At 40.3% G+C, this 24,607-nt stretch overlaps 1 protein-coding gene across 1 annotated transcript in view; it reads left to right on the forward strand.

Annotated features, from left to right (window-relative positions):
- The window catches only part of CFAP251 (cilia and flagella associated protein 251), a 175,866-nt gene that overhangs the window by 151,033 nt on the left and 226 nt on the right, over positions 1 to 24,607 (forward strand). Inside the window, exons 19-21 of the mRNA XM_053699764.1 lie at positions 850 to 993; positions 20,056 to 20,284; positions 20,363 to 20,464. Of these exons, the coding sequence (XP_053555739.1) occupies positions 850 to 993; positions 20,056 to 20,284; positions 20,363 to 20,464 (475 nt within the window). The remainder of the gene's footprint in view (positions 1 to 849; positions 994 to 20,055; positions 20,285 to 20,362; positions 20,465 to 24,607) is intronic.

Below are 24,607 nucleotides of genomic sequence, written 5' to 3' on the forward strand. Positions count from 1 at the left end.
CATAAATCAACTTTGACAAATTCCAACATAAATAAATAACTACTACCACATAAAATGTATGTAAAAAAAATAAATATATATACATATATATTTAATGGGAACACACAGTTCTCATAGACCGCAATGTAAAGGCACTTTTCAGTGCCAGGTTTTTTTTTTAACACCCAACTCCCACAAACTTTATACCCCAAAAACTGCCTATTGCAGTTGTTTTTTATTAATAAAAAAAACTATAATACCCTCTATTTTGAGGGTATTTGTGGCAATTTTAGCGCTGTGGAACCTGTTGGCGCTCTGCAAATAACTGATAATTATAATAATTTTAAGAAATTAACCAGAGATCAGAGCTCTTGTTAATTTTCTGTGCGCTAATTGCTACTACAAGCTCACGGTAGCAATAACCAGAACTTCTAATGGCTGGTTAATTATCGCGTGCCCGCAAACAGGCAAATTTGCCTGTTTGCAGGTGCACGATAATTTAGCGCTCCACTTGTAATCTAGCCCTATGTGCTTTATAATGATATATTTAAGGCAGAGATTGTCCCTATAATAATATACATATGTATTTTTTTTAATTATATTATTTGTATAACATTTTTAAAAATAAGTGTAAAGTTCTAGTATGCACAAATTATTGGACACTGCCATATTGTAACCTAGGTTTCCTTACGTTTAAAAGTTTCTTATTTTATCTTATCTCCTCTACTGAGGCCAGTTTGAGACAGTTACAAATGAGCTTCTAGAGTAACAATATCACATTGTTTAATAGCCCTTTAAGTGGTCGTTGATGATTGACCTGATACAAAACCTAATAAAAATTTTTTATGTGTGTTAACTTATCTCATTAAGGAGCTGGAAGATTACTTCTATTATGCACAGCTACGTAGCCAGGGGATTGATACAATGGAGGCTAGAAATGTGTCCACACATATCCCCTTGAAGGAAATTCCTTTTATCATGAGAGCGCTGGGATTCTACCCATCGGAGCAAGAGGTTGGTAAACATATATTTATAATGTTATTTAATCTTCAGCTCTGGAAGGTTCTGCTGTTGAAGTAATATTATTGTTGTGTAGTATTATAAATCAGCCTAATTAGCTTATAAGGCCCCTAAAAACTGAACTATTTGAATTCATTTGTATATAAGCTTCTTACTTTAAAATAGGGGATGTTTAGAATTAGAAAATCTTTAACATAACTTAAAGGGATATTCTAGTGTTGTATTTTGTTTGAGCATTTAAATTTAAACAAAAACATTTTTTACTTTAGCCTAGATTACAAGTGACGCGATAACCGTAGTGCGAGTCGCAATATCAATATCGCCACCGTGCTACCTTAAGTGGGGTATTACAAAGTGAATACGACTGCTCAAGGGTTAAGGCTAAAATAAAAGTTGTACCAAACACAACATAAATACATTAAAATAAACAATTACACTCATATAAACACTATCTGATAAAAACTTGTTCTAAGAATATAAATAATTATTTTTTAGGGTACAAAGGTATATGGAATAATATATTTTTTATATATATATGTGTGTGTGTGCTTCTAAATAATAATTCTATAATAATATTTATAATGTGTTTTACTATGTATGTACTGTAAATATTTAACATTCCAATGTTCTTTATATAAGGGAAAATGTTCTTTGTATTTTAAAATTGAAATTCCTATATATATCTGTATATATCTATACCTTTATATATTCATATAGATCTATATTTACATATAGATCTATATATGTAAATATATATCAGATATATATCTATATATGTAAACATATATCAGATATATAGAAAAATAAAAAGAACATTTCTTTCCTAAGACATGGAGAGGCATTCCAATTACTAGTGGGATATTCACTCCTGGCCAGCAGGAGGAGGCAAAGAGCACTACAGCAAAGCTGTTATGTGTCACTTCCCTTACCCATAGATCCTAGTCATTCTCTTTGCCTCTGTCAATGGAGGAGGTGAAGTTCGGTGTCTGAAGAATTGATTCCTTTTTCGGGTACTTTTCCCTGCAAGCAAGGATTTGGGTTTAGCTGTGTCCACATCAATCTCTTGAGTAAGAGTAGTGGGCCCCCTAACGTGACGAAAAGTGAAGAATGACTGGGGTAGTGAGGAAGTGGGAGGGATATTTGAGCCTTTGGCTGGGGTGTATTTGCCTCCTCCTGGTGGCCAGGTGTTGTATTTCCCAACAGTAAGGAATGAAGCCGTGTACTCTCCCTATCCGGAGGGAAAGGAATTTATCTGGTAAGCATAAATTATGTTTTCCTGTTGCTGACACCATTAGAAATTCATGGCGCATGGTGCTTAAGGTAGAAGGGGATATTTCTACCCTGGCTAAGAGAACTACGATCCCTATTAAGGATAGCTATTCCTTTAAGGATCCCATGGACAAAAAGCTGGAGGCTTATTTGAAGAAGATGAATGTTCATCAAGGTCTTCAATAGCAACCTGCAGTTTGTATTGCCACAGTAGCAAGTGCACCATCTTATTGGTGCAATGCTTTGTCTGAATTGATTTTAGAAGAGACTCCGTTGGAGGAGATACAAGATAGGATTAAGGCTCTCAAACTTGCCAACTCCTTTATCTCTGATGCTACCATGCAAGTTATTAGACTGGGAGCCAAGATGTCTGGCTTCACTGTTCTAGCCCGTAGGGCTCTGTGGCAAAAATCTTGGTCAACTGATGTTACCTCCAAGTCCAAGCTTCTGTTGCTACCTTATAAAGGTAAGACCTTGTTTGGTTCTGGTCTGGTAGAAATAATTTCTGAAATTACGGGTGGAGAGGGGACCTTTCTACCACAAGACAAAAAGAATAGACCTAAAGGACGTCAAAGTAATTTTCTTTCCTTTCGTAACTTCAAAGGTCCAAAGCCTTCCTCTCCCTCCTATAAGCAAGAGCAGTCCAAGTCTTCTTGGAGACCCAATCAGTCATGGAACAAGGGGAAGCAATCAAACAAACCCTCAGTTGAGACTAAGTCAGCATAAGATCAGGTGGGGGTCAGACTTTCCCTTTTTTGTCAAGCGTAAATACGAGATGTCCCAGATCCTTGGGCTGTGGACATAGTATCTCAGGGTTACAAAATATCAAATATCGTCCTCCCAAGGGCAGATTTCTTCTGTTATGTGTGATCAGTCCACGGGTCATCATTACTTCTGGGATATAACTCCTCCCCAACAGGAAATGCAAGAGGATTCACCCAGCAGAGCTGCATATAGCTCCTCCCCTCTACGTCACTCCCAGTCATTCTCTTGCACCCAACGACTAGATAGGATGTGTAAGAGGACTATGGTGATTATTCTTAGTTTTTATGACTTCAATCAAAAGTTTGTTATTTTACAATGACACCGGAGTGTGTTATTGCCTCTCTGGCAGAGTTTGAAGAAGAATCTACCAGAGTTTTACTATGATTTTAGCCGGAGTAGTTAAGATCATATTGCTGTTCTCGGCCATCTGAGGAGAGGTAAAAACTTCAGATCAGGGGACAGCGGGCAGATGAATCTGCATAGAGGTATGTAGCAGTTTTTATTTTCTGACAATGGAATTGATGAGAAAATCCTGCCATACCGATATAATGTCATGTATGTATACTTTGCACTTCAGTATTCTGGGAATGGTACTTCACTGGAATTACTCTGTAAAAAGTACATAAGAATTTTTTTATATGTATTGATTATGTTAAACGTTTTTGCTGGAATGTAGAATCGTTTACATTTAGTGAGGTACTGAGTGAATAAATGTTTGGGCTATTTTTCCACTTGGCAGTTGCTTATTCTAATTATGACAGTTTCGTTTCTCCCTCACTGCTGTGTGTGAGGGGGAGGGGCCGTTTTTGGCGCTCTTTGCTACGCATCAAAATTTCCAGTCAGTTGCTCATTGTATTTCCTGCATGATCCGGTTCATCTCTACAGAACTCAGGGGTCTTCAAAACTTCTTTTGAGGGAGGTAGATTCTCTCAGCAGAGCTGTGAGAATTATATATTGACTGTGATAAAAAACGTTACTCTGTAATTTAATTAATTTTGCTTTGCTAATGGGAAACCTTTGCTAAAGTTGTGTTGTTTACAAGGATTGATGCTATAACTGTTTTTCAGTTTATTATTTCAACTGTCATTAATCGTTTAGTGTTTCTTTGAGGCACAGTACGTTTTTATTAAATAAAATTGTAGCCAAGTTGCAAGTTTATTTGCTAGTGTGTTGAACATGTCTGATTCAGAGGAAGATACCTGTGTCATTTGTTCCAATGCCAAGGTGGAGCCCAATAGAAATTTATGTACTAACTGTATTGATGCTACTTTAAATAAAAGCCAATCTGTACAAATTGAACAAATTTCACCTAACAGCGAGGGGAGAGTTATGCCGACTAACTCGCCTCACGTGTCAGTACCTGCATCTCCCGCTCGGGAGGTGCGTGATATTGTGGCGCCCAGTACATCTGGGCGGCCATTACAGATAACATTACAAGATATGGCTACTGTTATGACTGAAGTTTTGGCTAAATTACCAGAACTAAGAGGCAAGCGTGATCACTCTGGGGTGAGAACAGAGTGCGCTGATAATACTAGGGCCATGTCTGATACTGCGTCACAGCTTGCAGAGCATGAGGACGGAGAGCTTCATTCTGTGGGTGACGGTTCTGATCCAAACAGATTGGATTCAGATATTTCAAATTTTAAATTTAAATTGGAGAACCTCCGTGTATTACTAGGGGAGGTTTTAGCGGCTCTGAATGATTGTAACACAGTTGCAATACCAGAGAAAATGTGTAGGTTGGATAAATATTTTGCGGTACCGGCGAGTACTGATGTTTTTCCTATACCTAAGAGACTTACTGAAATTGTTACTAAGGAGTGGGATAGACCCGGTGTGCCGTTCTCACCCCCTCCAATATTTAGAAAAATGTTTCCAATAGACGCCACCACACGGGACTTATGGCAAACGGTCCCTAAGGTGGAGGGAGCAGTTTCTACCTTAGCTAAGCGTACCACTATCCCGGTTGAGGATAGCTGTGCTTTTTCAGATCCAATGGATAAAAAACTAGAGGGTTACCTTAAGAAAATGTTTGTTCAACAAGGTTTTATATTGCAACCCCTTGCATGCATCGCGCCGGTCACGGCTGCTGCAGCATTCTGGATTGAATCTCTGGAAGAGAACATTAGTTCAGCTACGCTGGACGAGATTACGGACAGGTTTAGAGTCCTTAAACTAGCTAATTCTTTCATTTCGGAAGCCGTAGTACATTTAACCAAACTTACGGCTAAGAATTCAGGATTCGCCATTCAGGCACGCAGAGCACTGTGGCTAAAATCCTGGTCAGCTGATGTTACTTCTAAATCTAAATTGCTTAATATACCTTTCAAGGGACAGACCTTATTCGGGCCCGGGTTGAAGGAGATTATCGCTGACATTACAGGAGGTAAAGGCCATGCCCTGCCTCAGGACAAAGCCAAAGCTAAGACTAGACAGTCTAATTTTCGTTCCTTTCGTAATTTCAAAGCAGGAGCAGCATCAACTTCCTCTGCACCAAAACAGGAAGGAGCTGTTGCTCGTTACAGACAAGGCTGGAGACCTAATCAGTCCTGGAACAAGGGCAAGCAGGCCAGGAAACCTGCTGCTGCCCCTAAGACAGCATGAATCGAGGGCCCCCGATCCGGGACCGGATCTGGTGGGGGGCAGACTTTCTCTCTTCGCCCAGGCTTGGGCAAGAGATGTTCAGGATCCCTGGGCGCTAGAGATCATATCTCAGGGATACCTTCTGGACTTCAAATTCTCTCCCCCAAGAGGGAGATTTCATCTGTCAAGGTTGTCAACAAACCAAATAAAGAAAGAGGCGTTTCTACGCTGCGTACAAGATCTTTTATTAATGGGAGTGATCCATCCGGTTCCGCGGTCGGAACAAGGACAAGGGTTTTACTCAAATCTGTTTGTAGTTCCCAAAAAAGAGGGAACTTTCAGGCCAATCTTGGATTTAAAGATCCTAAACAAATTCCTAAGAGTTCCATCGTTCAAAATGGAAACTATTCGGACAATTTTACCCATGATCCAAAAAGGTCAGTACATGACCACAGTGGATTTAAAGGATGCTTACCTTCACATACCGATTCACAAGGATCATTACCGGTATCTAAGGTTTGCCTTTCTAGACAGGCATTACCAATTTGTAGCTCTTCCATTCGGATTGGCTACGGCTCCAAGAATCTTCACAAAGGTTCTGGGTACTCTTCTAGCGGTCCTAAGACCGCGAGGAATTTCGGTAGCTCCATACCTGGACGACATTCTGATACAAGCTCCAAGCTTTCAAACTGCCAAGTCTCATACAGAGTTAGTACTGGCATTTCTAAGGTCGCATGGATGGAAGGTGAACGAAAAGAAGAGTTCTCTCTTTCCACTCACAAGAGTTCCCTTCTTGGGGACTCTGATAGATTCTGTAGAAATGAAGATTTACCTGACAGAAGACAGGTTAACAAAGCTTCAAAATGTATGCCGTGTCCTTCATTCCATTCAACACCCGTCAGTAGCTCAATGCATGGAGGTGATCGGCTTAATGGTAGCGGCAATGGACATAGTACCTTTTGCTCGCCTACATCTCAGACCTCTGCAATTGTGCATGCTAAGACAGTGGAATGGGGATTACTCAGATTTGTCCCCTACTCTGAATCTGGATCAAGAGACCAGAAATTCTCTTCTATGGTGGCTTTATCGGCCACATCTATCCAGGGGGATGCCATTCAGCAGGCCAGACTGGACAATTGTAACAACAGACGCCAGCCTACTAGGTTGGGGCGCTGTCTGGAATTCTCTGAAGGCTCAGGGTTTATGGAATCAGGAGGAGAGCCTCCTTCCAATAAACATTCTGGAATTGAGAGCAGTTCTCAATGCCCTTCTGGCTTGGCCCCAGTTAACAACTCGGGGGTTCATCAGGTTTCAGTCGGACAACATCACGACTGTAGCTAACATCAACCATCAGGGAGGGACAAGGAGCTCCCTAGCAATGATGGAAGTATCAAAGATAATTCGCTGGGCAGAGTCTCACTCTTGCCACCTGTCAGCAATCCACATCCCGGGAGTGGAGAACTGGGAGGCGGATTTCTTGAGTCGTCAGACTTTTCATCCGGGGGAGTGGGAACTTCATCCGGAGGTCTTTGCCCAAATACTTCGACGCTGGGGCAAACCAGAGATAGATCTCATGGCGTCTCGTCAGAACGCCAAACTTCCTCGCTACGGGTCCAGATCCAGGGATCCGGGAGCGGTTCTGATAGATGCTTTGACAGCACCTTGGACCTTCGGGATGGCTTATGTGTTTCCACCCTTCCCGATGCTTCCTCGATTGATTGCCAGAATCAAACAGGAGAGAGCATCAGTGATTCTAATAGCGCCTGCATGGCCACGCAGGACTTGGTATGCAGATCTAGTGGACATGTCATCCTGTCCACCTTGGTCTCTACCTCTAAAACAGGACCTTCTGATTCAGGGTCCATTCAAACATCAAAATCTAACTTCTCTGAAGCTGACTGCTTGGAAATTGAACGTTTGATTTTATCAAAACGTGGTTTTTCTGAGTCGGTTATTGATACCCTGATACAGGCTAGGAAGCCTGTTACCAGAAGGATTTACCATAAGATATGGTGTAAATACCTATCCTGGTGCGAATCCAAAGGTTACTCTTGGAGTAAGGTTAGGATTCCTAGGATATTGTCCTTTCTACAAGAAGGTTTAGAAAAGGGTTTATCGGCTAGTTCATTAAAGGGACAGATCTCAGCTCTGTCCATTTTGTTGCACAAGCGTCTGTCAGAAATTCCAGACGTCCAGGCTTTTTGTCAAGCTTTAGCTAGGATCAAGCCTGTGTTTAAAACTGTTGCTCCGCCATGGAGTTTAAACCTGGTTCTTAACGTTTTACAAGGAGTTCCGTTTGAACCCCTTCATTCCATTGATATAAAGTTGTTATCTTGGAAAGTTCTATTTTTAACGGCTATTTCTTCGGCTCGGAGAGTCTCTGAGTTATCAGCCCTACATTGTGATTCTCCTTATTTGATTTTTCATTCAGATAAGGTAGTTCTGCGTACAAAACCTGGGTTCTTACCTAAGGTAGTCACTAACAGGAACATCAATCAGGAGATCGTTGTTCCTTCTTTGTGCCCGAATCCTTCTTCAAAGAAGGAACGTCTTCTGCACAATCTGGATGTAGTTCGTGCCCTCAAGTTCTATTTGCAGGCAACTAAGGAATTTCGACAAACGTCTTCCCTGTTTGTCGTGTACTCTGGTCAGAGGAGAGGTCAAAAGGCTTCGGCTACCTCTCTTTCCTTCTGGCTTCGTAGCATAATTCGTTTAGCCTATGAGACTGCTGGACAGCAGCCTCCTGAAAGAATTACAGCTCATTCTACTAGAGCTGTGGCTTCCACTTGGGCCTTTAAGAATGAGGCCTCTGTTGAACAGATTTGCAAGGCTGCAACTTGGTCTTCGCTCCATACTTTTTCAAAATTTTACAAATTTGACACTTTTGCTTCTTCGGAGGCTATTTTTGGGAGAAAGGTTCTTCAGGCAGTGGTTCCTTCTGTATAATGAGCCTGCCTAGCCCTCCCGTCATCCGTGTACTTTTGCTTTGGTATTGGTATCCCAGAAGTAATGATGACCCGTGGACTGATCACACATAACAGAAGAAAACATAATTTATGCTTACCTGATAAATTCCTTTCTTCTGTTGTGTGATCAGTCCACGGCCCGCCCTGTTTTTTAAGGCAGATAAATATTTTTTAAATTATACTACAGTCACCACTTCACCCTTGGTTTCTCCTTTCTCGTTGGTCCTTGGTCGAATGACTGGGAGTGACGTAGAGGGGAGGAGCTATATGCAGCTCTGCTGGGTGAATCCTCTTGCATTTCCTGTTGGGGAGGAGTTATATCCCAGAAGTAATGATGACCCGTGGACTGATCACACAACAGAAGAAAGGAATTTATCAGGTAAGCATAAATTATGTTTTCTCCTCTCAAGGTTATCTGCAGATTAGGTAAAAAGAGAGGCATTCTTACAGTGTGTTCAGGACCTTTCCTCCCTGGGAGTGATTGTTCCAGTAAGAGAACAAGGTCTGGTATTTTATTCAAACCTGTTTGTGGTTCCCAAAAAAGAGGGAACTTCCGACCCATTTTAGACCTAAAGTGTCTCAACAAGTTTTTCAGGGTTCCATCCTTTAAAATGCAAACCATTCGTTCCATTCTTCCCTTGGTCCAAGAAGGTTAGTTCATGATGACCATAGACCTGAAGGACAACAGAGAAAAAAGTAAATTGCGCTATATGAACTGACTCAGTATCCACAAGGACTATAACTGTATGTATATCTTGACAATAATGAGTGGATGATAAATATAAATATATATATATAGATATTAAAAATTCTAAAATCACATAAAAACAAATTGCATAAAAACAAATTGATCAAATGTAAAATCCACAATAGCACCTTTGATATAAATATAAATATATATAGCAAAAAATATATGTAGAACAGCACCTTAATTTAACAGCTTAATATATACGAATTAATTATAAGAAATTTAACATTAAAAAAAAATTGCTTGACCTTAAATTAAACCTTTGTAAAAAAAAGATTTGTCAGAAAAACACCTGTAAAACAAAGATATTGCACGCTGTTTATATTCAACAGTACCTCTAATAATTTCCCATGAACATTCTCATTACTTACTTTTACAGAAAGTAAAACAACAAGTGCAAGGTGATATGTCCCTTTAAGATGAGTGAAACCTTGAGTCCCGTTCTGTGCAGCTCCAATCAGACAGGGTAAATCCAAACCTCAGTCGTAGGGATAGTGGTACATACAAAAAAAAGAGAGAGAGAGCGCACAAAGGATTCAAGTGTCAAAATCTACACTTGAATCCTTTGTGCGCTCTCTCTCTCTTTTTTTTGTATAGACCTGAAGGACGCATATCTTCATGTTCCTATCCACAGGGATCATCACCAGTTCATTAGATTTGCTTTTCTAGACATGCACTTTCAGTTTATTGCTCTTCCGTTTGGCCTTGCCACAGCTCCCAGAATTTTCTCAAAGGTTCTGGAGGCTTTCTTGGCATTTGTCAGGTCTCTGGGAATTGCGGTGGTGCCTTATCTGGACAACATGTTGGTTCAGACGCCATCTTTTCAACAAGCAAACTCTCATACAGAGATCTTGTTTTTTCTACGTTCCCACGGATGGAAACTGAATCTGGAGAAGAGTTCCCTTGTTTCAGCTACAAGGGTCTGTTTCTTAGGGACCATCAAAGATTCCCTATCTATGACGATTTTTCTGATGGAGGTCAGAAAATCCAAGCTTCTCTCCTCTTGCCTCTTTATACAGTCTACTGTTCGGCCATCAGTGACTCAGTATATGGAGGTAATTGGTCTGATGGTCGCTTCCATTGACATCATTCCCTTTGCTTGATTCCATTTGAGAGCTCTGCAATTATGCATGCTCAGACAATGGAACAGAGATCATTCAGATCTGTCTCAGAGGATAGATCTGGACCAGTTGACAAGAGATTCTCTCTCGTAGTGGATTTCTCAGGATCATCTGTCTCAGGGCACATGCTTCCAGAAACCTTCCTCGGTGATTGTGACCCCGGATGCCAGCCTTCTAGGCTGGGGAGCAGTATGGGATTTGTTAAAGGCTCAGGGCCTATGGACTCGGGAGGAGTCTGTTCTCCCCATAAACATCTTGGAGTTTAGAGCGATCTACAATGCTCTGATGGCTTGGCCTCAATTGTCCTTAGCCCGGTTTATCAGGTTCCAATCGGACAACATCACCTCAGTGGCTTACATCAACCACCAGGGGGGGGACTCGGAGTTCCTTAGCCATGAAGGATGTGGCACGGTTTATTCAGTGGGCGGAAGCTCACAATTGTTTTCTATCTGCTATCCACATTTCAGGAGGGGACAATTGGCAGGCAGATTTTTCTGAACAGAAAGACATTTCATCCCGGGGAGTGGGCTCTCCATCTGGAGGTGTTCTCCAGGCTAACCCTCAAGTGGGGGGTGGCAGAGTTAGACCTGATTGCGTCTCGTCAGAACGCCAAGCTTCCAAGGTACGGTTCAAGGTCAAGAGATCCGCAGGCCGCTCTGATAGATGCCTTGGCGGTCCCTTGGGAATTTGGTCTAGCATACCTGTTTCCTCCGTTTGTGCTCCTTCCACGAGTCATTGCTCATATCAAACAGGAGAGAGCGTCTTTAATTTTAATAGCTCCTGCTTGGCCTCGCAGGATCTGGTATGCAGACCTTGTGAAGATGTCATCTCTTCCTCCTTGAAGGTTACCTCTGAGGAAGGACCTTCTAACTCAGGGTCCTTTCCTCCATCCAAATCTCGTTTCTCTGAAGCTGACTGCTTGGAGATTGAACGCTTAGTTCTGGTTAAATGTTGGTTTTCTGAATCAGTTATTAATACCATGCTCCAGACTCTGCAAGCCTGTTACTCATAAAATTTACCATAAGGTATGGCGTAAATACCTTTATTGGTGTGAATCGAAGGGCTACTCTTGGAGTAGGGTCAGGATTCCTAGAATTTTGTCTTTTCTCCAGGATGGCCTGGAGAAAGGGTTGTCAGTCAGTTCTCTGAAAGGTCAGATTTCTACATTATCTATTCTTTACATAAGCGTCTGGCGGATGTGCCAGATGTTCAATCTTTTTGTCAGGCCCTGGTCAGAATCAGGTCTGTGTTTAAACCGGTTGCTCCTCCTTGGAGCCTTAACCTAGTTCTTCGAGTTTTGCAGCAGGCTCTGTTTGAGCCAATGCATTCCATAGATATTAAGTTGCTATCTTGGAAGCTTTTGTTTCTTATTGCTATTTCTTCTGCTCGGAGAGTTTCTGAACTCTCGGCTTTGCAGTGCGATTCCCCTTACCTTATTTTTTATGCGGATAAGGCGGTTCTTCGTACTAAGTTGGGGTTTCTCCCTAAGGTGGTTTCGGATAGAAATATTAATCAGGAAATTGTTGTTCCTTCTCTCTGTCCTAATCCTTCTTCTCATAAGGAACATCTGTTGCACTTGGATGTTTTGCGTGCTCTAAAATACTTACAGGCTACTAAGGATTTTCGCCAGTCTTCTGCCCTGTGTGTTTGTTTCTCAGGAAAGAGTAAGGGTCAGAAGGCTACTTCTACTTCTCTTTCCCTCTGGTTAAGAAGTATGATTCGTTTTGCTTAGGAGACTGCTGGAGAGCAGCCTCCTGAGAGAATTACTGCTTATTCCACTAGGGCTGTCTCCTCTTCTTGGGCTTTCAAAAATGAAGCTTCTCTGGAACAGATTTGCAAGGCTGCAACATGGTCCTCTCTGCATTCTTTTTCAAAATTTTCCAAATTTGATACTTTTGCCTCGGCTGAGGCCTCTTTTGGGAGAAAGGTTCTTCAAGCAGTGGTGCCTTCTGTTTAGGTCTGCCTGTCTTGTTCTTCCTCCCTGTTCATTCCGTGTCCTCTAGCTTGGGTATTAGTTCCCACTAGTAATTGGAATGACGTCATGGACTCTGCATGTCTTAGGAAATAAAATAAAATGTATGCTTACCTGATAAATTTCTTTCTTTCCGGACATGGAGAGTCCACGACCCCACCCTTAAGATTAGACAGTAATTAACCTCAGGCACCTCTACACCTTTGAGGCCCATTTATCAAGCTCCGAATGGAGCTTGAGGGCCCGTGTTTCTGGCGAGTCTTCAGACTCGCCAGAAACAGCAGTTATGAAGCAGCGGTCTAAAGATCGCTGCTCCATAACCCTGTCCGCCTGCTCTGATGAGGCGGACAGAGATTGCCACAATTCAACCCGATCGAGTATGATCGGGTTGATTGACACCCCCTTCTGGCGGCCGATTGGCCACAATCTGCAGGGGGCGGCGTTGCATTAGCAGCTCACAAGAGCTGCTGGTGCAATGCTGAATACGGAGAGCGTATTGCTCTCCGCATTCAGCGATGTCTGTCGTACCTGATCCGCACTGTCAGATCAGGTCCGACAGACATTTGATAAATAGGCCTCTAAATGTTATCTTCTTTTTCCATTTCCCTTTGGCTGAATGACTGGGGTTTATGGGTAAGGGAAGTGACACTTAACAGCTCTGCTGTGGTGCTCTTTGCCTCTTCCTGCTGTCCAGGAGTGAATATCCCACTAGTAATTGGAATGACATTGTGGACTCGATGTCCAGAAAGAAAGAAATTTATCAGGTAAGCATAACATTTTTATTTATTTTTTCTATGTGAAGAAAATAGGAATGTAAAATATGCGCAACGTGCTTCATGTTTCGCACTGTAGATCTAGCACTGTGTTGGGTTAGCGCACATGAAGAAATAGTTATCTTAAAACACGTTATGTAAATATAAAATATTGAAAAAATATGAATAATAATTATTAATAATTATAGCTACCGTAAAACATATATATATTCAATTGATTTTTTAGAATATTATTAACTAATTCTTCTTGTGTGCTAACCCGACACTGTGTTAGACCTATAGTGGGAAAACCTGAAGCACATTACAAATATTTTACATTTCTATGTTCTTCACATAGAAAAAAAAATATTTTTATTTTTAAATATATATTTCTATATATATCTGATAATGTTAATGTACTTACCTTCGACTTGCAATACTCGTGCTAACCCATGCGCGCAAAAAGCTTACTTCAAGTGGTGTTTATGCTCGAGTGGGAGCGCTAAATACCGCTTCACTTGTAATCTAGCTCTTTGTGTTTAACATTGCAATGTCCCAATGCTACTACATATAAAGATACAGCAAGTGATTGGAGCATATATGTGTATGCCTGGTCCAAAATGGCCAATCAGACATATCCTTATTTGGAGCAGCATAGAGCGTGGGACTTAAACGCAAAGTAAAAAAAGTATTTCTTCTGTTATGTGTGATCAGTCCACGGGTCATCATTACTTCTGGGATATTATCTGCTCCCCTACAGGAAGTGCAAGAGGATTCACCCAGCAGAGTTGCTATATAGCTCCTCCCCTCTACGTCACCCCCAGTCATTCTCTTGCACCCAAAGACTAGATAGGAGGTGTGAGAGGACTATGGTGATTATACTTAGTTTTTATAACTTCAATCAAAAGTTTGTTATTTTACAATAGCACCGGAGCGTGTTATTACTTCTCTGGCAGAGTTTGAAGAAGAATCTACCAGAGTTTTTCTTATGATTTTAACCGGAGTAGTTAAGATCATATTGCTGTTTCTCGGCCATCTGAGGGAGGTAAAAGCTTCAGATCAGGGGACAGCGGGCAGTTGAATCTGCATTGAGGTATGTAGCAGTTTTTATTTTCTGAATGGAATTGATGAGAAAATCCTGCCATACCGTTATAATGACATGTATGTATACTCTACACTTCAGTATTCTGGGGATGGTATTTCACCGGAATTACTCTGTAAAAGTACATTAAACCTTTTAATAGGTATTTAATTCATGTTAAACGTTTTTGCTGGAATGTAGAATCGTTTGCATTTCTGAGGTACTGAGTGAATAAATATTTGGGCATTATTTTTCCACTTGGCAGTTTGCTTGTTTTGATTATGACAGTTTCGTTTCTCTCTCACTGCTGTGTGTGAGGGGGAGGGGTCGTTTTTGGCGCTCTTTGCTACGCATCAAAAATTTCCAGTCAGTTACTCTTGTATTTTCTGCATGATCCGGTTCATCTCTAACAGAACTCAGGGGTCTTCAAACTTCTTTGAAGGGAGGTAGATTCTCTCAGCAGAGCTGTGAGACTTATGTAGTGACTGTGTTTTAAAATTGCTCTGTGATTTTTATGTTTAAAATTTAATTAGTATTACTTTACTAATGGGAACAAACCTTTGCTAACAAGTTGTGTTGTTTTTAAAGAGTGATGCTATAACTGTTTTTCAGTTCATTATTTCAACTGTCATTTAATCGTTTAGTGCTTCTTTGAGGCACAGTACGTTTTTGTTAAATAAGATTGTAACCAAGTTGCATGTTTATTGCTAGTGTGTTAAACATGTCTGATTCAGAGGAAGATACCTGTGTCATTTGTTCCAATGCCAAGGTGGAGCCCAATAGAAATTTATGTACTAACTGTATTGATGCTACTTTAAATAAAAGCCAATCTGTACAAATTGAACAAATTTCACCAAACAGCGAGGGGAGAGTTATGCCGTCTAACTCGCCTCACGTGTCGGTACCTGCGTCTCCCGCCCGGGAGGTGCGTGATATTATGGCGCCTAGTACATCTGGGCAGCCATTACAGATAACATTACAAGATATGGCTACTGTTATGACTGAAGTTTTGGCTAAGTTACCAGAACTAAGAGGCAAGCGTGATCACTCTGGGGTGAGAACAGAGTGCGCTGATAATTCTAGGGCCATGTCTGATACTGCGTCACAGCTTGCAGAGCATGAGGACGGAGAGCTTCATTCTGTAGGTGACGGTTCTGATCCAAGCAGATTGGATTCAGATATTTCAAATTTTAAATTTAAATTGGAAAACCTCCGTGTATTACTAGGGGAGGTCTTAGCGGCTCTTAACGATTGTAACACTGTTGCAATACCAGAGAAAATGTGTAGGTTGGATAAATACTTTGCGGTACCGGCGAGTACTGACGTTTTTCCTATACCTAAGAGATTAACTGAAATTGTTACTAAGGAGTGGGATAGACCCGGTGTGCCGTTCTCACCCCCTCCAATATTTAGAAAGATGTTTCCAATAGACGCCACCACACGGGACTTATGGCAAACGGTCCCTAAGGTGGAGGGAGCAGTTTCTACTTTAGCTAAGCGCACCACTATCCCGGTGGAGGATAGCTGTGCTTTTTCAGATCCTATGGATAAAAAATTAGAGGGTTACCTTAAGAAAATGTTTGTTCAACAAGGTTTTATATTGCAACCCCTTGCATGCATCGCGCCGATTACGGCTGCGGCAGCATTTTGGATTGAGTCTCTGGAAGAGAACCTTAGTTCAGCTACGCTGGACGACATTACGGACAGGCTTAGAGTCCTTAAACTAGCTAATTCATTCATTTCGGAGGCCGTAGTACATTTAACCAAACTTACGGCTAAGAATTCAGGATTCGCCATTCAGGCACGTAGGGCGCTGTGGCTAAAATCCTGGTCGGCTGATGTAACTTCTAAGTCCAAATTACTTAATATACCTTTCAAGGGGCAAACTTTATTTGGGCCCGGTTTGAAAGACATTATCGCTGACATTACAGGAGGTAAGGGCCACGCTCTACCTCAAGACAAAGCCAAAGCTAAGGCTAGACAGTCTAATTTTCGTCCCTTTCGGAATTTCAAAGCAGGTGCAGCATCAACTTCCACTGCACCAAAACAGGAAGGAGCTGTTGCTCGTTACAGACAAGGCTGGAAACCTAACCAGTCCTGGAATAAGGGCAAGCAGGCCAGAAAACCTGCTGCTGCCCCTAAGACAGCATGAACCGAGGGCCCCCGATCCGGAACCGGATCTAGTGGGGGGCAGACTCTCTCTCTTCGCCCAGGCTTGGGCAAGAGATGTCCAGGATCCCTGGGCGCTAGAGATCATATCTCAGGGATACCTTCTAGACTTCAATTTATCTCCCCCAAGAGGGAGATTTCATCTGTCAAGGTTGTCAACAAACCAAATAAAGAAAGACGCGTTTCTACGCTGTGTACAAGATCTATTATTAATGGGAGTGATCCATCCGGTTCCGCGGTCGGAACAAGGACAAGGGTTTTACTCAAACCTGTTTGTGGTTCCCAAAAAAGAGGGAACTTTCAGGCCAATCTTGGATTTAAAGATCCTAAACAAATTCCTAAGAGTTCCATCGTTCAAAATGGAAACTATTCGGACAATCTTACCCATGATCCAAAAGGGTCAGTACATGACCACAGTGGATTTAAAGGATGCTTACCTTCACATACCGATTCACAAAGATCATTACCGGTATCTAAGGTTTGCCTTCTTAGACAGGCATTACCAGTTTGTAGCCCTTCCATTCGGATTGGCTACGGCTCCAAGAATCTTCACAAAGGTTCTGGGTGCCCTTCTAGCGGTTCTGAGACCGCGAGGAATTTCGGTAGCTCCGTACCTAGACGACATTTTGATACAAGCTTCAAGCTTTCAAACTGCCAAGTCTCATACAGAGTTAGTTCTGGCATTTCTAAGGTCGCATGGATGGAAAGTGAACGAAAAGAAGAGTTCTCTCTTGCCTCTCACAAGAGTTCCATTCTTGGGGACTCTTATAGATTCTGTAGAAATGAAGATTTATCTGACAGAAGACAGATTAACAAAGCTTCTAAATACATGCCGTGTCCTTCATTCCATTCAACTCCCGTCAGTAGCTCAATGCATGGAGGTGATCGGCTTAATGGTAGCAGCAATGGACATAGTACCCTTTGCACGCCTACATCTCAGACCGCTGCAATTGTGCATGCTGAGTCAGTGGAATGGGGATTACTCAGATTTGTCCCCCACTCTGAATCTGGATCAAGAGACCAGAAACTCTCTTCTATGGTGGCTTTCTCGGCCACATCTGTCCAGGGGGATGCCGTTCAGCAGGCCGGACTGGACAATTGTAACAACAGACGCCAGCCTTCTAGGTTGGGGCGCTGTCTGGAATTCTCTGAAGGCTCAGGGACAATGGAGTCAGGAGGAAAGTCTCCTGCCAATAAACATTCTGGAATTGAGAGCAGTTCTCAATGCCCTTCTAGCTTGGCCCCAGTTAAAGACTCGGGGGTTCATCAGGTTTCAGTCGGACAACATCACGACTGTAGCTTACATCAACCATCAGGGAGGGACAAGAAGCTCCCTAGCAATGATGGAAGTATCAAAGATAATTCGCTGGGCAGAGTCTCACTCTTGCCACCTGTCAGCAATCCACATCCCGGGAGTGGAGAACTGGGAGGCGGATTTCTTGAGTCGCCAGACTCTTCATCCGGGGGAGTGGGAACTTCATCCGGAGGTCTTTGCCCAAATACTTCGACGTTGGGGCAAATCAGAGATAGATCTCATGGCGTCTCGCCAGAACGCCAAACTTCCTCGCTACGGATCCAGATCCAGGGATCCGGGAGCGTTTCTGATAGATGCTTTGACAGCACCTTGGAACTTCAGGATGGCTTATGTGTTTCCACCCTTTCCGCTGCTTCCTCGATTGATTGCCAAAATCAAACAGGAGAGAGCATCAGTGATTCTAATAGCGCCTGCATGGCCGCGCAGGACTTGGTATGCAGATCTAGTGGACATGTCATCCTGTCCGCCTTGGTCTCTACCTCTAAGACAGGACCTTCTGATTCAGGGTCCATTCAAACATCAAAGTCTAACTTCTCTGAAGCTGACTGCTTGGAAATTGAACGCTTGATTTTATCAAAACGTGGTTTTTCTGAGTCGGTTATTGATACCCTGATACAGGCTAGGAAGCCTGTTACCAGAAAGATTTACCATAAAATATGGCGTAAATACCTATACTGGTGTGAATCCAAAGATTACTCCTGGAGTAAGGTTAGGATTCCTAGGATATTGTCTTTTCTACAAGAAGGTTTAGAAAAGGGTTTATCGGCTAGCTCATTAAAGGGACAGATCTCAGCTCTGTCCATCTTGCTACACAGGCGTCTGTCAGAAAATTCAGACATCCAGGCCTTTTGTCAGGCTTTAGCTAGGATCAAGCCTGTGTTTAAAACTGTTGCTCCGCCATGGAGTTTAAACTTAGTTCTTAACGTTTTACAGGGTGTTCCGTTTGAACCCCTTCATTCCATTGATATAAAATTGTTATCTTGGAAAGTTCTATTTTTAATGGCTATTTCCTCGGCTCGAAGAGTCTCTGAGTTATCAGCCCTACATTGTGATTCTCCTTATCTGATCTTTCACTCAGACAAGGTAGTTCTGCGTACTAAACCTGGGTTCTTACCTAAGGTTGTCTCTAACAGGAATATCAATCAAGAGATTGTTGTTCCATCCTTGTGTCCAAATCCTTCTTCAAAGAAGGAACGTCTTCTACACAATCTGGATGTAGTTCGTGCCCTCAAGTTCTACTTGCAGGCAACTAAAGATTTTCGCCAAACTTCTTCCCTGTTTGTCGTTTATTCTGGACAGAGGAGAGGTCAAAAAGCTTCTGCTTCCTCTCTCTCTTTTTGGCTTCGTAGCATAATACGTTTAGCCTATGAGACTGCTGGACAGCAGCCTCCTGAAAGAATTACAGCTCATTCCACTAGAGCTGTGGCTTCCACTTGGGCCTTTAAGAATGAGGCCTCTGTTGAACAGATTTGCAAGGCTGCAACTTGGTCTTCGCTTCATACTTTTTCCAAATTTTACAAATTTGACACTTTTGCTTCTTCGGAGGCTATTTTTGGGAGAAAGGTTCTTCAGGCAGTGGTTCCTTCTGTATAATGAGCCTGCCTATCCCTCCCGTCATCCGTGTACTTTTGCTTTGGTATTGGTATCCCAGAAGTAATGATGACCCGTGGACTGATCACACATAACAGAAGAAAACATAATTTATGCTTACCTGATAAATTCCTTTCTTCTGTTGTGTGATCAGTCCACGGCCCGCCCTGTTTTTTTAAGGCAGGTACATATTTTTTAAATTATAATTCAGTCACCACTACACCCTTGGCTTCTCCTTTCTCGTTGGTCTTTGGTCGAATGACTGGAGGTGACGTAGAGGGGAGGAGCTATATAGCAACTCTGCTGGGTGAATCCTCTTGCACTTCCTGTAGGGGAGCAGATAATATCCCAGAAGTAATGATGACCCGTGGACTGATCACACAACAGAAGAAAGGAATTTATCAGGTAAGCATAAATTATGTTTTTATCTAAAAAAAAAGATGCTTTAATTAGTATTTTTATTGGTGCAGTATAGAAATATACCACTTTATACATATACATGTTGTAATAGAATATTTGCCGCATGTTGTATATTTTAATGTGATAGATAATACAATTTAATGATTAATAGTGAAGCTTATTAAGTGATCCTCATATAAAAGCATCTTACTTCAGCATTTGGCCCAGCTTATTCTTTAGAAAGAGAATCACATATATATATTTAGCATGTCAACCGTTTTCTTTCTGCCTTACATTTACTAACGTAAGTTTTTTTTATTTAGGTGGAAAATATGCTAAATGAAGTCAAATTTAGTGAGTATGTCGATACAGGAAAGCAAGTCACAGAGATCAATTTAGGGGACTTCATAAAACTTTACATTAATCACAGACCAGCATTTGGAATTAACATGAAAGAAGTAGAATATGCATTTCAAGTGCTTGGATTTAGTAATGAGAAAAAAGAACCAATAGTCAGCAGAGGGGCCTTACTACAGCTGCTTCAAACAAAAGGTAACAACTGATTATACGCTGAACAGAGAAGCCATAATCATAGTACAGAGATATGATGAACTTATTGTATTATTCCAGGTGAGCACATGACCGAGGAAGAGCTTGCTGAGTACCTGAGCACCTTATTGGGACTGAATCCAGAAGGAGGAAGCTCGGAGCTAAGTAATCACAGCGTAATAGGTATATATCTAGAATTAAAAGTAAATAGTAAGATCATATCAACATGTGACTGTACTTTAATAAGCAAAGGTTTATCATTTTTGTAGTTCTGCTGAAAATCATTGCAAAACTGCTGTATGTTTTAAAGGGTTACAATAGTACAATACCAAAATGCTATTTGGATTAAGAAAATATTATAGTACAATAGTATTTTTAAGCGCCAGATGAGCAGCATATGTATGTAGCCTCCATCCGTGTCAGGAGAGAAAATGTATTATGGCTCCTGGAAGTCTTTAACTATGTGTTTAACCTCTCTGTCGAGTTAAACAAATCAGGGTCGATAACAATTTTGTGTTTTTCCAGTGATCACAATCACAAAATGCCTCTGCCATTAATACTAAAAATAACATAAAATCGTTATTTGCCTTGTTAATGTACCGCTTTCGAGATCTAAAAACTGAATGGCCAGGATTAACAAGAAACATAATGGTGATTTTGTAGATTTAGTGATTACATCACAGGTTGAAGGGCCTTTTGATAGGTCTCTTTTAATATTGTGTATTGATGCTAATTATGTGATATGTGTAATTAACCTATTGGGCTCCAAAACTATTGAAACTTTGCTTCCTAACTTCATCCAATATAGGGGGGTAATTTCAGTCTACTTTCCACTGTTACAGTCTAAAACTTTTGGGGTATTCATTAATAATTGGAATAGTGTTACCTGGGTTTTATCAAGACCTTTTAAATGTGTTATTTGGAATATAAATGTGTTCAGAGTGCCTCAAATTGGCTAGGTGTTGTACATTGTGTAGAGTGTGTATTTAGAAATATTTTAATTGTAAATCTAGTACTTTACACAAGAATAAAACATGCCACGGTGGGTACAGTGGTAATAAATGACAATAAAAACAATAAGATGTGGATCCACTCTTTTACAAATTAAATATTGAATATATCTATATAAAACACTGAATATAAAATGATGCAGATAATAATAATAGTCGCCCCAATAAAAATATGAGAAAGTTAAAATTCCAAACAATGTCTGAAAGAAATCAATCCAATGTGTGGATTAAAAAATGCAGTAAATCAAATGAATGGATTGCTGATATTGACTAGGAGGAGGATACCGTAAGAGATATTGTGTACCAGTGTTGGTGGTGATAATGTGTATAAAAAAGGGAGTGAAAATTTATCCTTAGTGATTGCAAATATAAAGAAAACAGACAGTGTCAACTTGCTTATTCAAAAGTGAAAAAAATGATGTGAAAAATTGAAAAAATTACAAAGGAAAAAATGAAAAAATGCTGCTCAAAAAATGGAAAAAAAAATAAATGAAAAAAAGAACAAAGTCAGTGATAAAAAAAAAAGAGAACAAAGTCAGTGATTGTAATCCAAGAAACAAAATCCTAAAAAAGGCTAAATGTGAAGATCCAAATAAAAGTCAAAAGTTAATAATGTGAAGAAAAGGAAACCTTATTTTCCTAGTGGTGAGAGTCCGTCTGAGGTTCCTGATGGTGAGAATAAAGTCATCGGTCTTTTAGGTCAAACCCAATTAATGGACTAGTGTTCCTGTTCCTGATGGTGAGAACCTTTGGTGGTTGGGACCAAAGGTCCCATTTTTTCATTTTTTATTTTTTTATTTTTTTCAATTTTTCACATCATTTTTTTTTCACTTTTGAATAAGCAAGTTGACACTGTCTGTTTTCTTTATATTTGCAATCACTAAGGATAATTTTTCACTCCCTTTTTATACACATTATCACCACCAACACTGGTACATAATATCTCTTACGGTGTCCTCCTCCTAGTCGATATCAGCAATCCATTCATTTGATTTACTGCATTTTTTAATTCACACATTAGATTGATTTTTTTCAGACTTTCTTTCAGACATTGTTTGGAATTTTAACTTTCTCATATTTTTATTGGGGCTACTATTATTATTGCCTCTGCATCATTTTATATTCAGTGTTTTATATAGATATATTCAATATTTAATTTGTACAAGAGTGGATCCACATCTTATTGTTTTTATTGTCATTTATTACCACTGTACCCACAGTGGCATGTTTTATTCTTGTGTAAAGTACTAGATTTACAATTAAAATATTTCTAAATACACACTCTACACAATGTACAAAACCTAGCCCATTTGAGGCGCTCTGAACACATTTATTTTCTTTTCCAAGCTAGCTAGTTAGCCTACTGTTCAGAGCTATAGGTGCTCGTCTTTGGCGCTACACCCCATTGAAATCCAAATGTGTTATTTGCTAAGTGAAAATGGTCCTGTAAATTCTTATAGTATTGAGTGTAGAACATTTGTATTGTGATCAAACAGGACTGGCACATGTTAAAGGGATAGTATAGTCAAAATTAAACTTTCATGATTCAGATAGAGCATGCAATATTAAGAAACTTTCTAATTTACTCCTATTATCAATTTTTCTTCGTTCTCTTGGCATCTTTATTTGAAAAAGCAAGAATATAAGCTTAAGAGGAGAAGTGTTCTGTCAAGTCTTCAAACCAAGTATGTTTCAGATGCAGGAGTTGCACATGCGCAACCCGTCGGATTGAGAGGAACCACGTCTCCGGAAGTGACGTAGTTCCACATTCCGACGGGTTTGAAGATTCGACAGAACACCAGCCCATTTTTGGTTCAGCACCTGGCTAGCGATTGTTGTCTAAATGTAGCCACCAATCAGCAAGTACTACCTAAGTGCTAAAACCAAAAATGGACTGGCTCCTAAGTTTACATTCTTGCTTTTTCAAATAAAGATACCAATAGAACGAATTGATAATAAGAGTAAATTAGAAAGTTGCTAAAAATTGCATGCTCTATCTGAATCATAAAAGTTTAATTTTAAATAGACTTCCAACATCCAAAATGTTTTATCTGCCGCCATTAACAGGAGGATAATTATCAAACAATATATTGTGATAGTTAGGTGCAAGCATTTCTCTAATTCATTATATAATTTTGTTATTGCACTATAATGTCCTTTAGTTACATGCATTGCCCTGAAAACAGTTATTTCTCAAATACATCAGATACAGTTACAAAATGTTCTGTTCTTGCTGAATATGGGCTAGATTACAAGTGAAGCACTTATTAATTGCGCGCATAAACGGGCAAATTACGGGCGTCCGATAAATAACCAGCCATTACAAGTGGCTTGTTATTGCTACCGCAAGCATGTACTAGCAATTAGCGCTCCAAAAATTAACCAGAGATCAGATCTCTGGTTAATTTTCAAAAAGTGCCACAATTGCCCCCAAAATACAGTGTAGTGTAGTTTATTAAAATAAAAAAAGAGTAGCATTTTTATTTTTTTAAAATAATAACTACATGAAGCAGTTTTTAGGGCTTAAAGTGAACAGGTCTGGGGTATTAGAAAAAAAACGGCACTGAAAAGTTCCTTTACATTGCGATCTATGGGGACTGTGTGTTCCCTGTGTAAATATATATGTAAATGCTTTTATACATATATATATATATATATATATATATATATATATATATATATATATATACAGTATATATATATATATATAAATATGCACATATTAACACATAAATATATGTGTATATATTCATATACATATAAATTTAAAATCTGCTGCCTATCGCTGCGTGACTTACGGCCTTCACTGCGCTAGGTTACTCAGTCTGACGGCATAAGAACGAGGCTCCAATTGGAGCCTATGAAAGTGCGCTCTCATGAGCGCAATGCTTCCCTGAAATGCAAAAGCAAGGTTGCGTTCACATTGCGCCTAACTTGTAATACTAGCGCACATTTGTGTGAGCTGTTATTACTGAGTGGAGCGTAAATATTGTGCTTGTGTAAGCGATATTTTGCACTCCACTCGCAATATGGCCCTATATAAGTTCTTGATTTGCAGAAATCTTCACTTACGATACTGGCTTACTTATTTCAGTTTGCAATTTACAAGTTTTTTTTCGGGCATATGAGAAGCAAGCTCTCCCGTCTCTATGAGTAAAGCATTTTGGTAGGGTCAATCCAGTAGCCCCATTCATTAACAGCCTAAAATATTTGTATTTGTTGTATAAAGGTCGTTTATAATTATCTATAATTCCAAAATAACATTTTGTAGTTACGCAGATACTTGAGAAGAAAACTGTTATAAACTGGTTATAAA

Source organism: Bombina bombina, chromosome 2 (genome assembly GCF_027579735.1).
Source record: "Bombina bombina isolate aBomBom1 chromosome 2, aBomBom1.pri, whole genome shotgun sequence".
NCBI classification, from domain to species: Eukaryota; Metazoa; Chordata; class Amphibia; order Anura; family Bombinatoridae; genus Bombina; species Bombina bombina.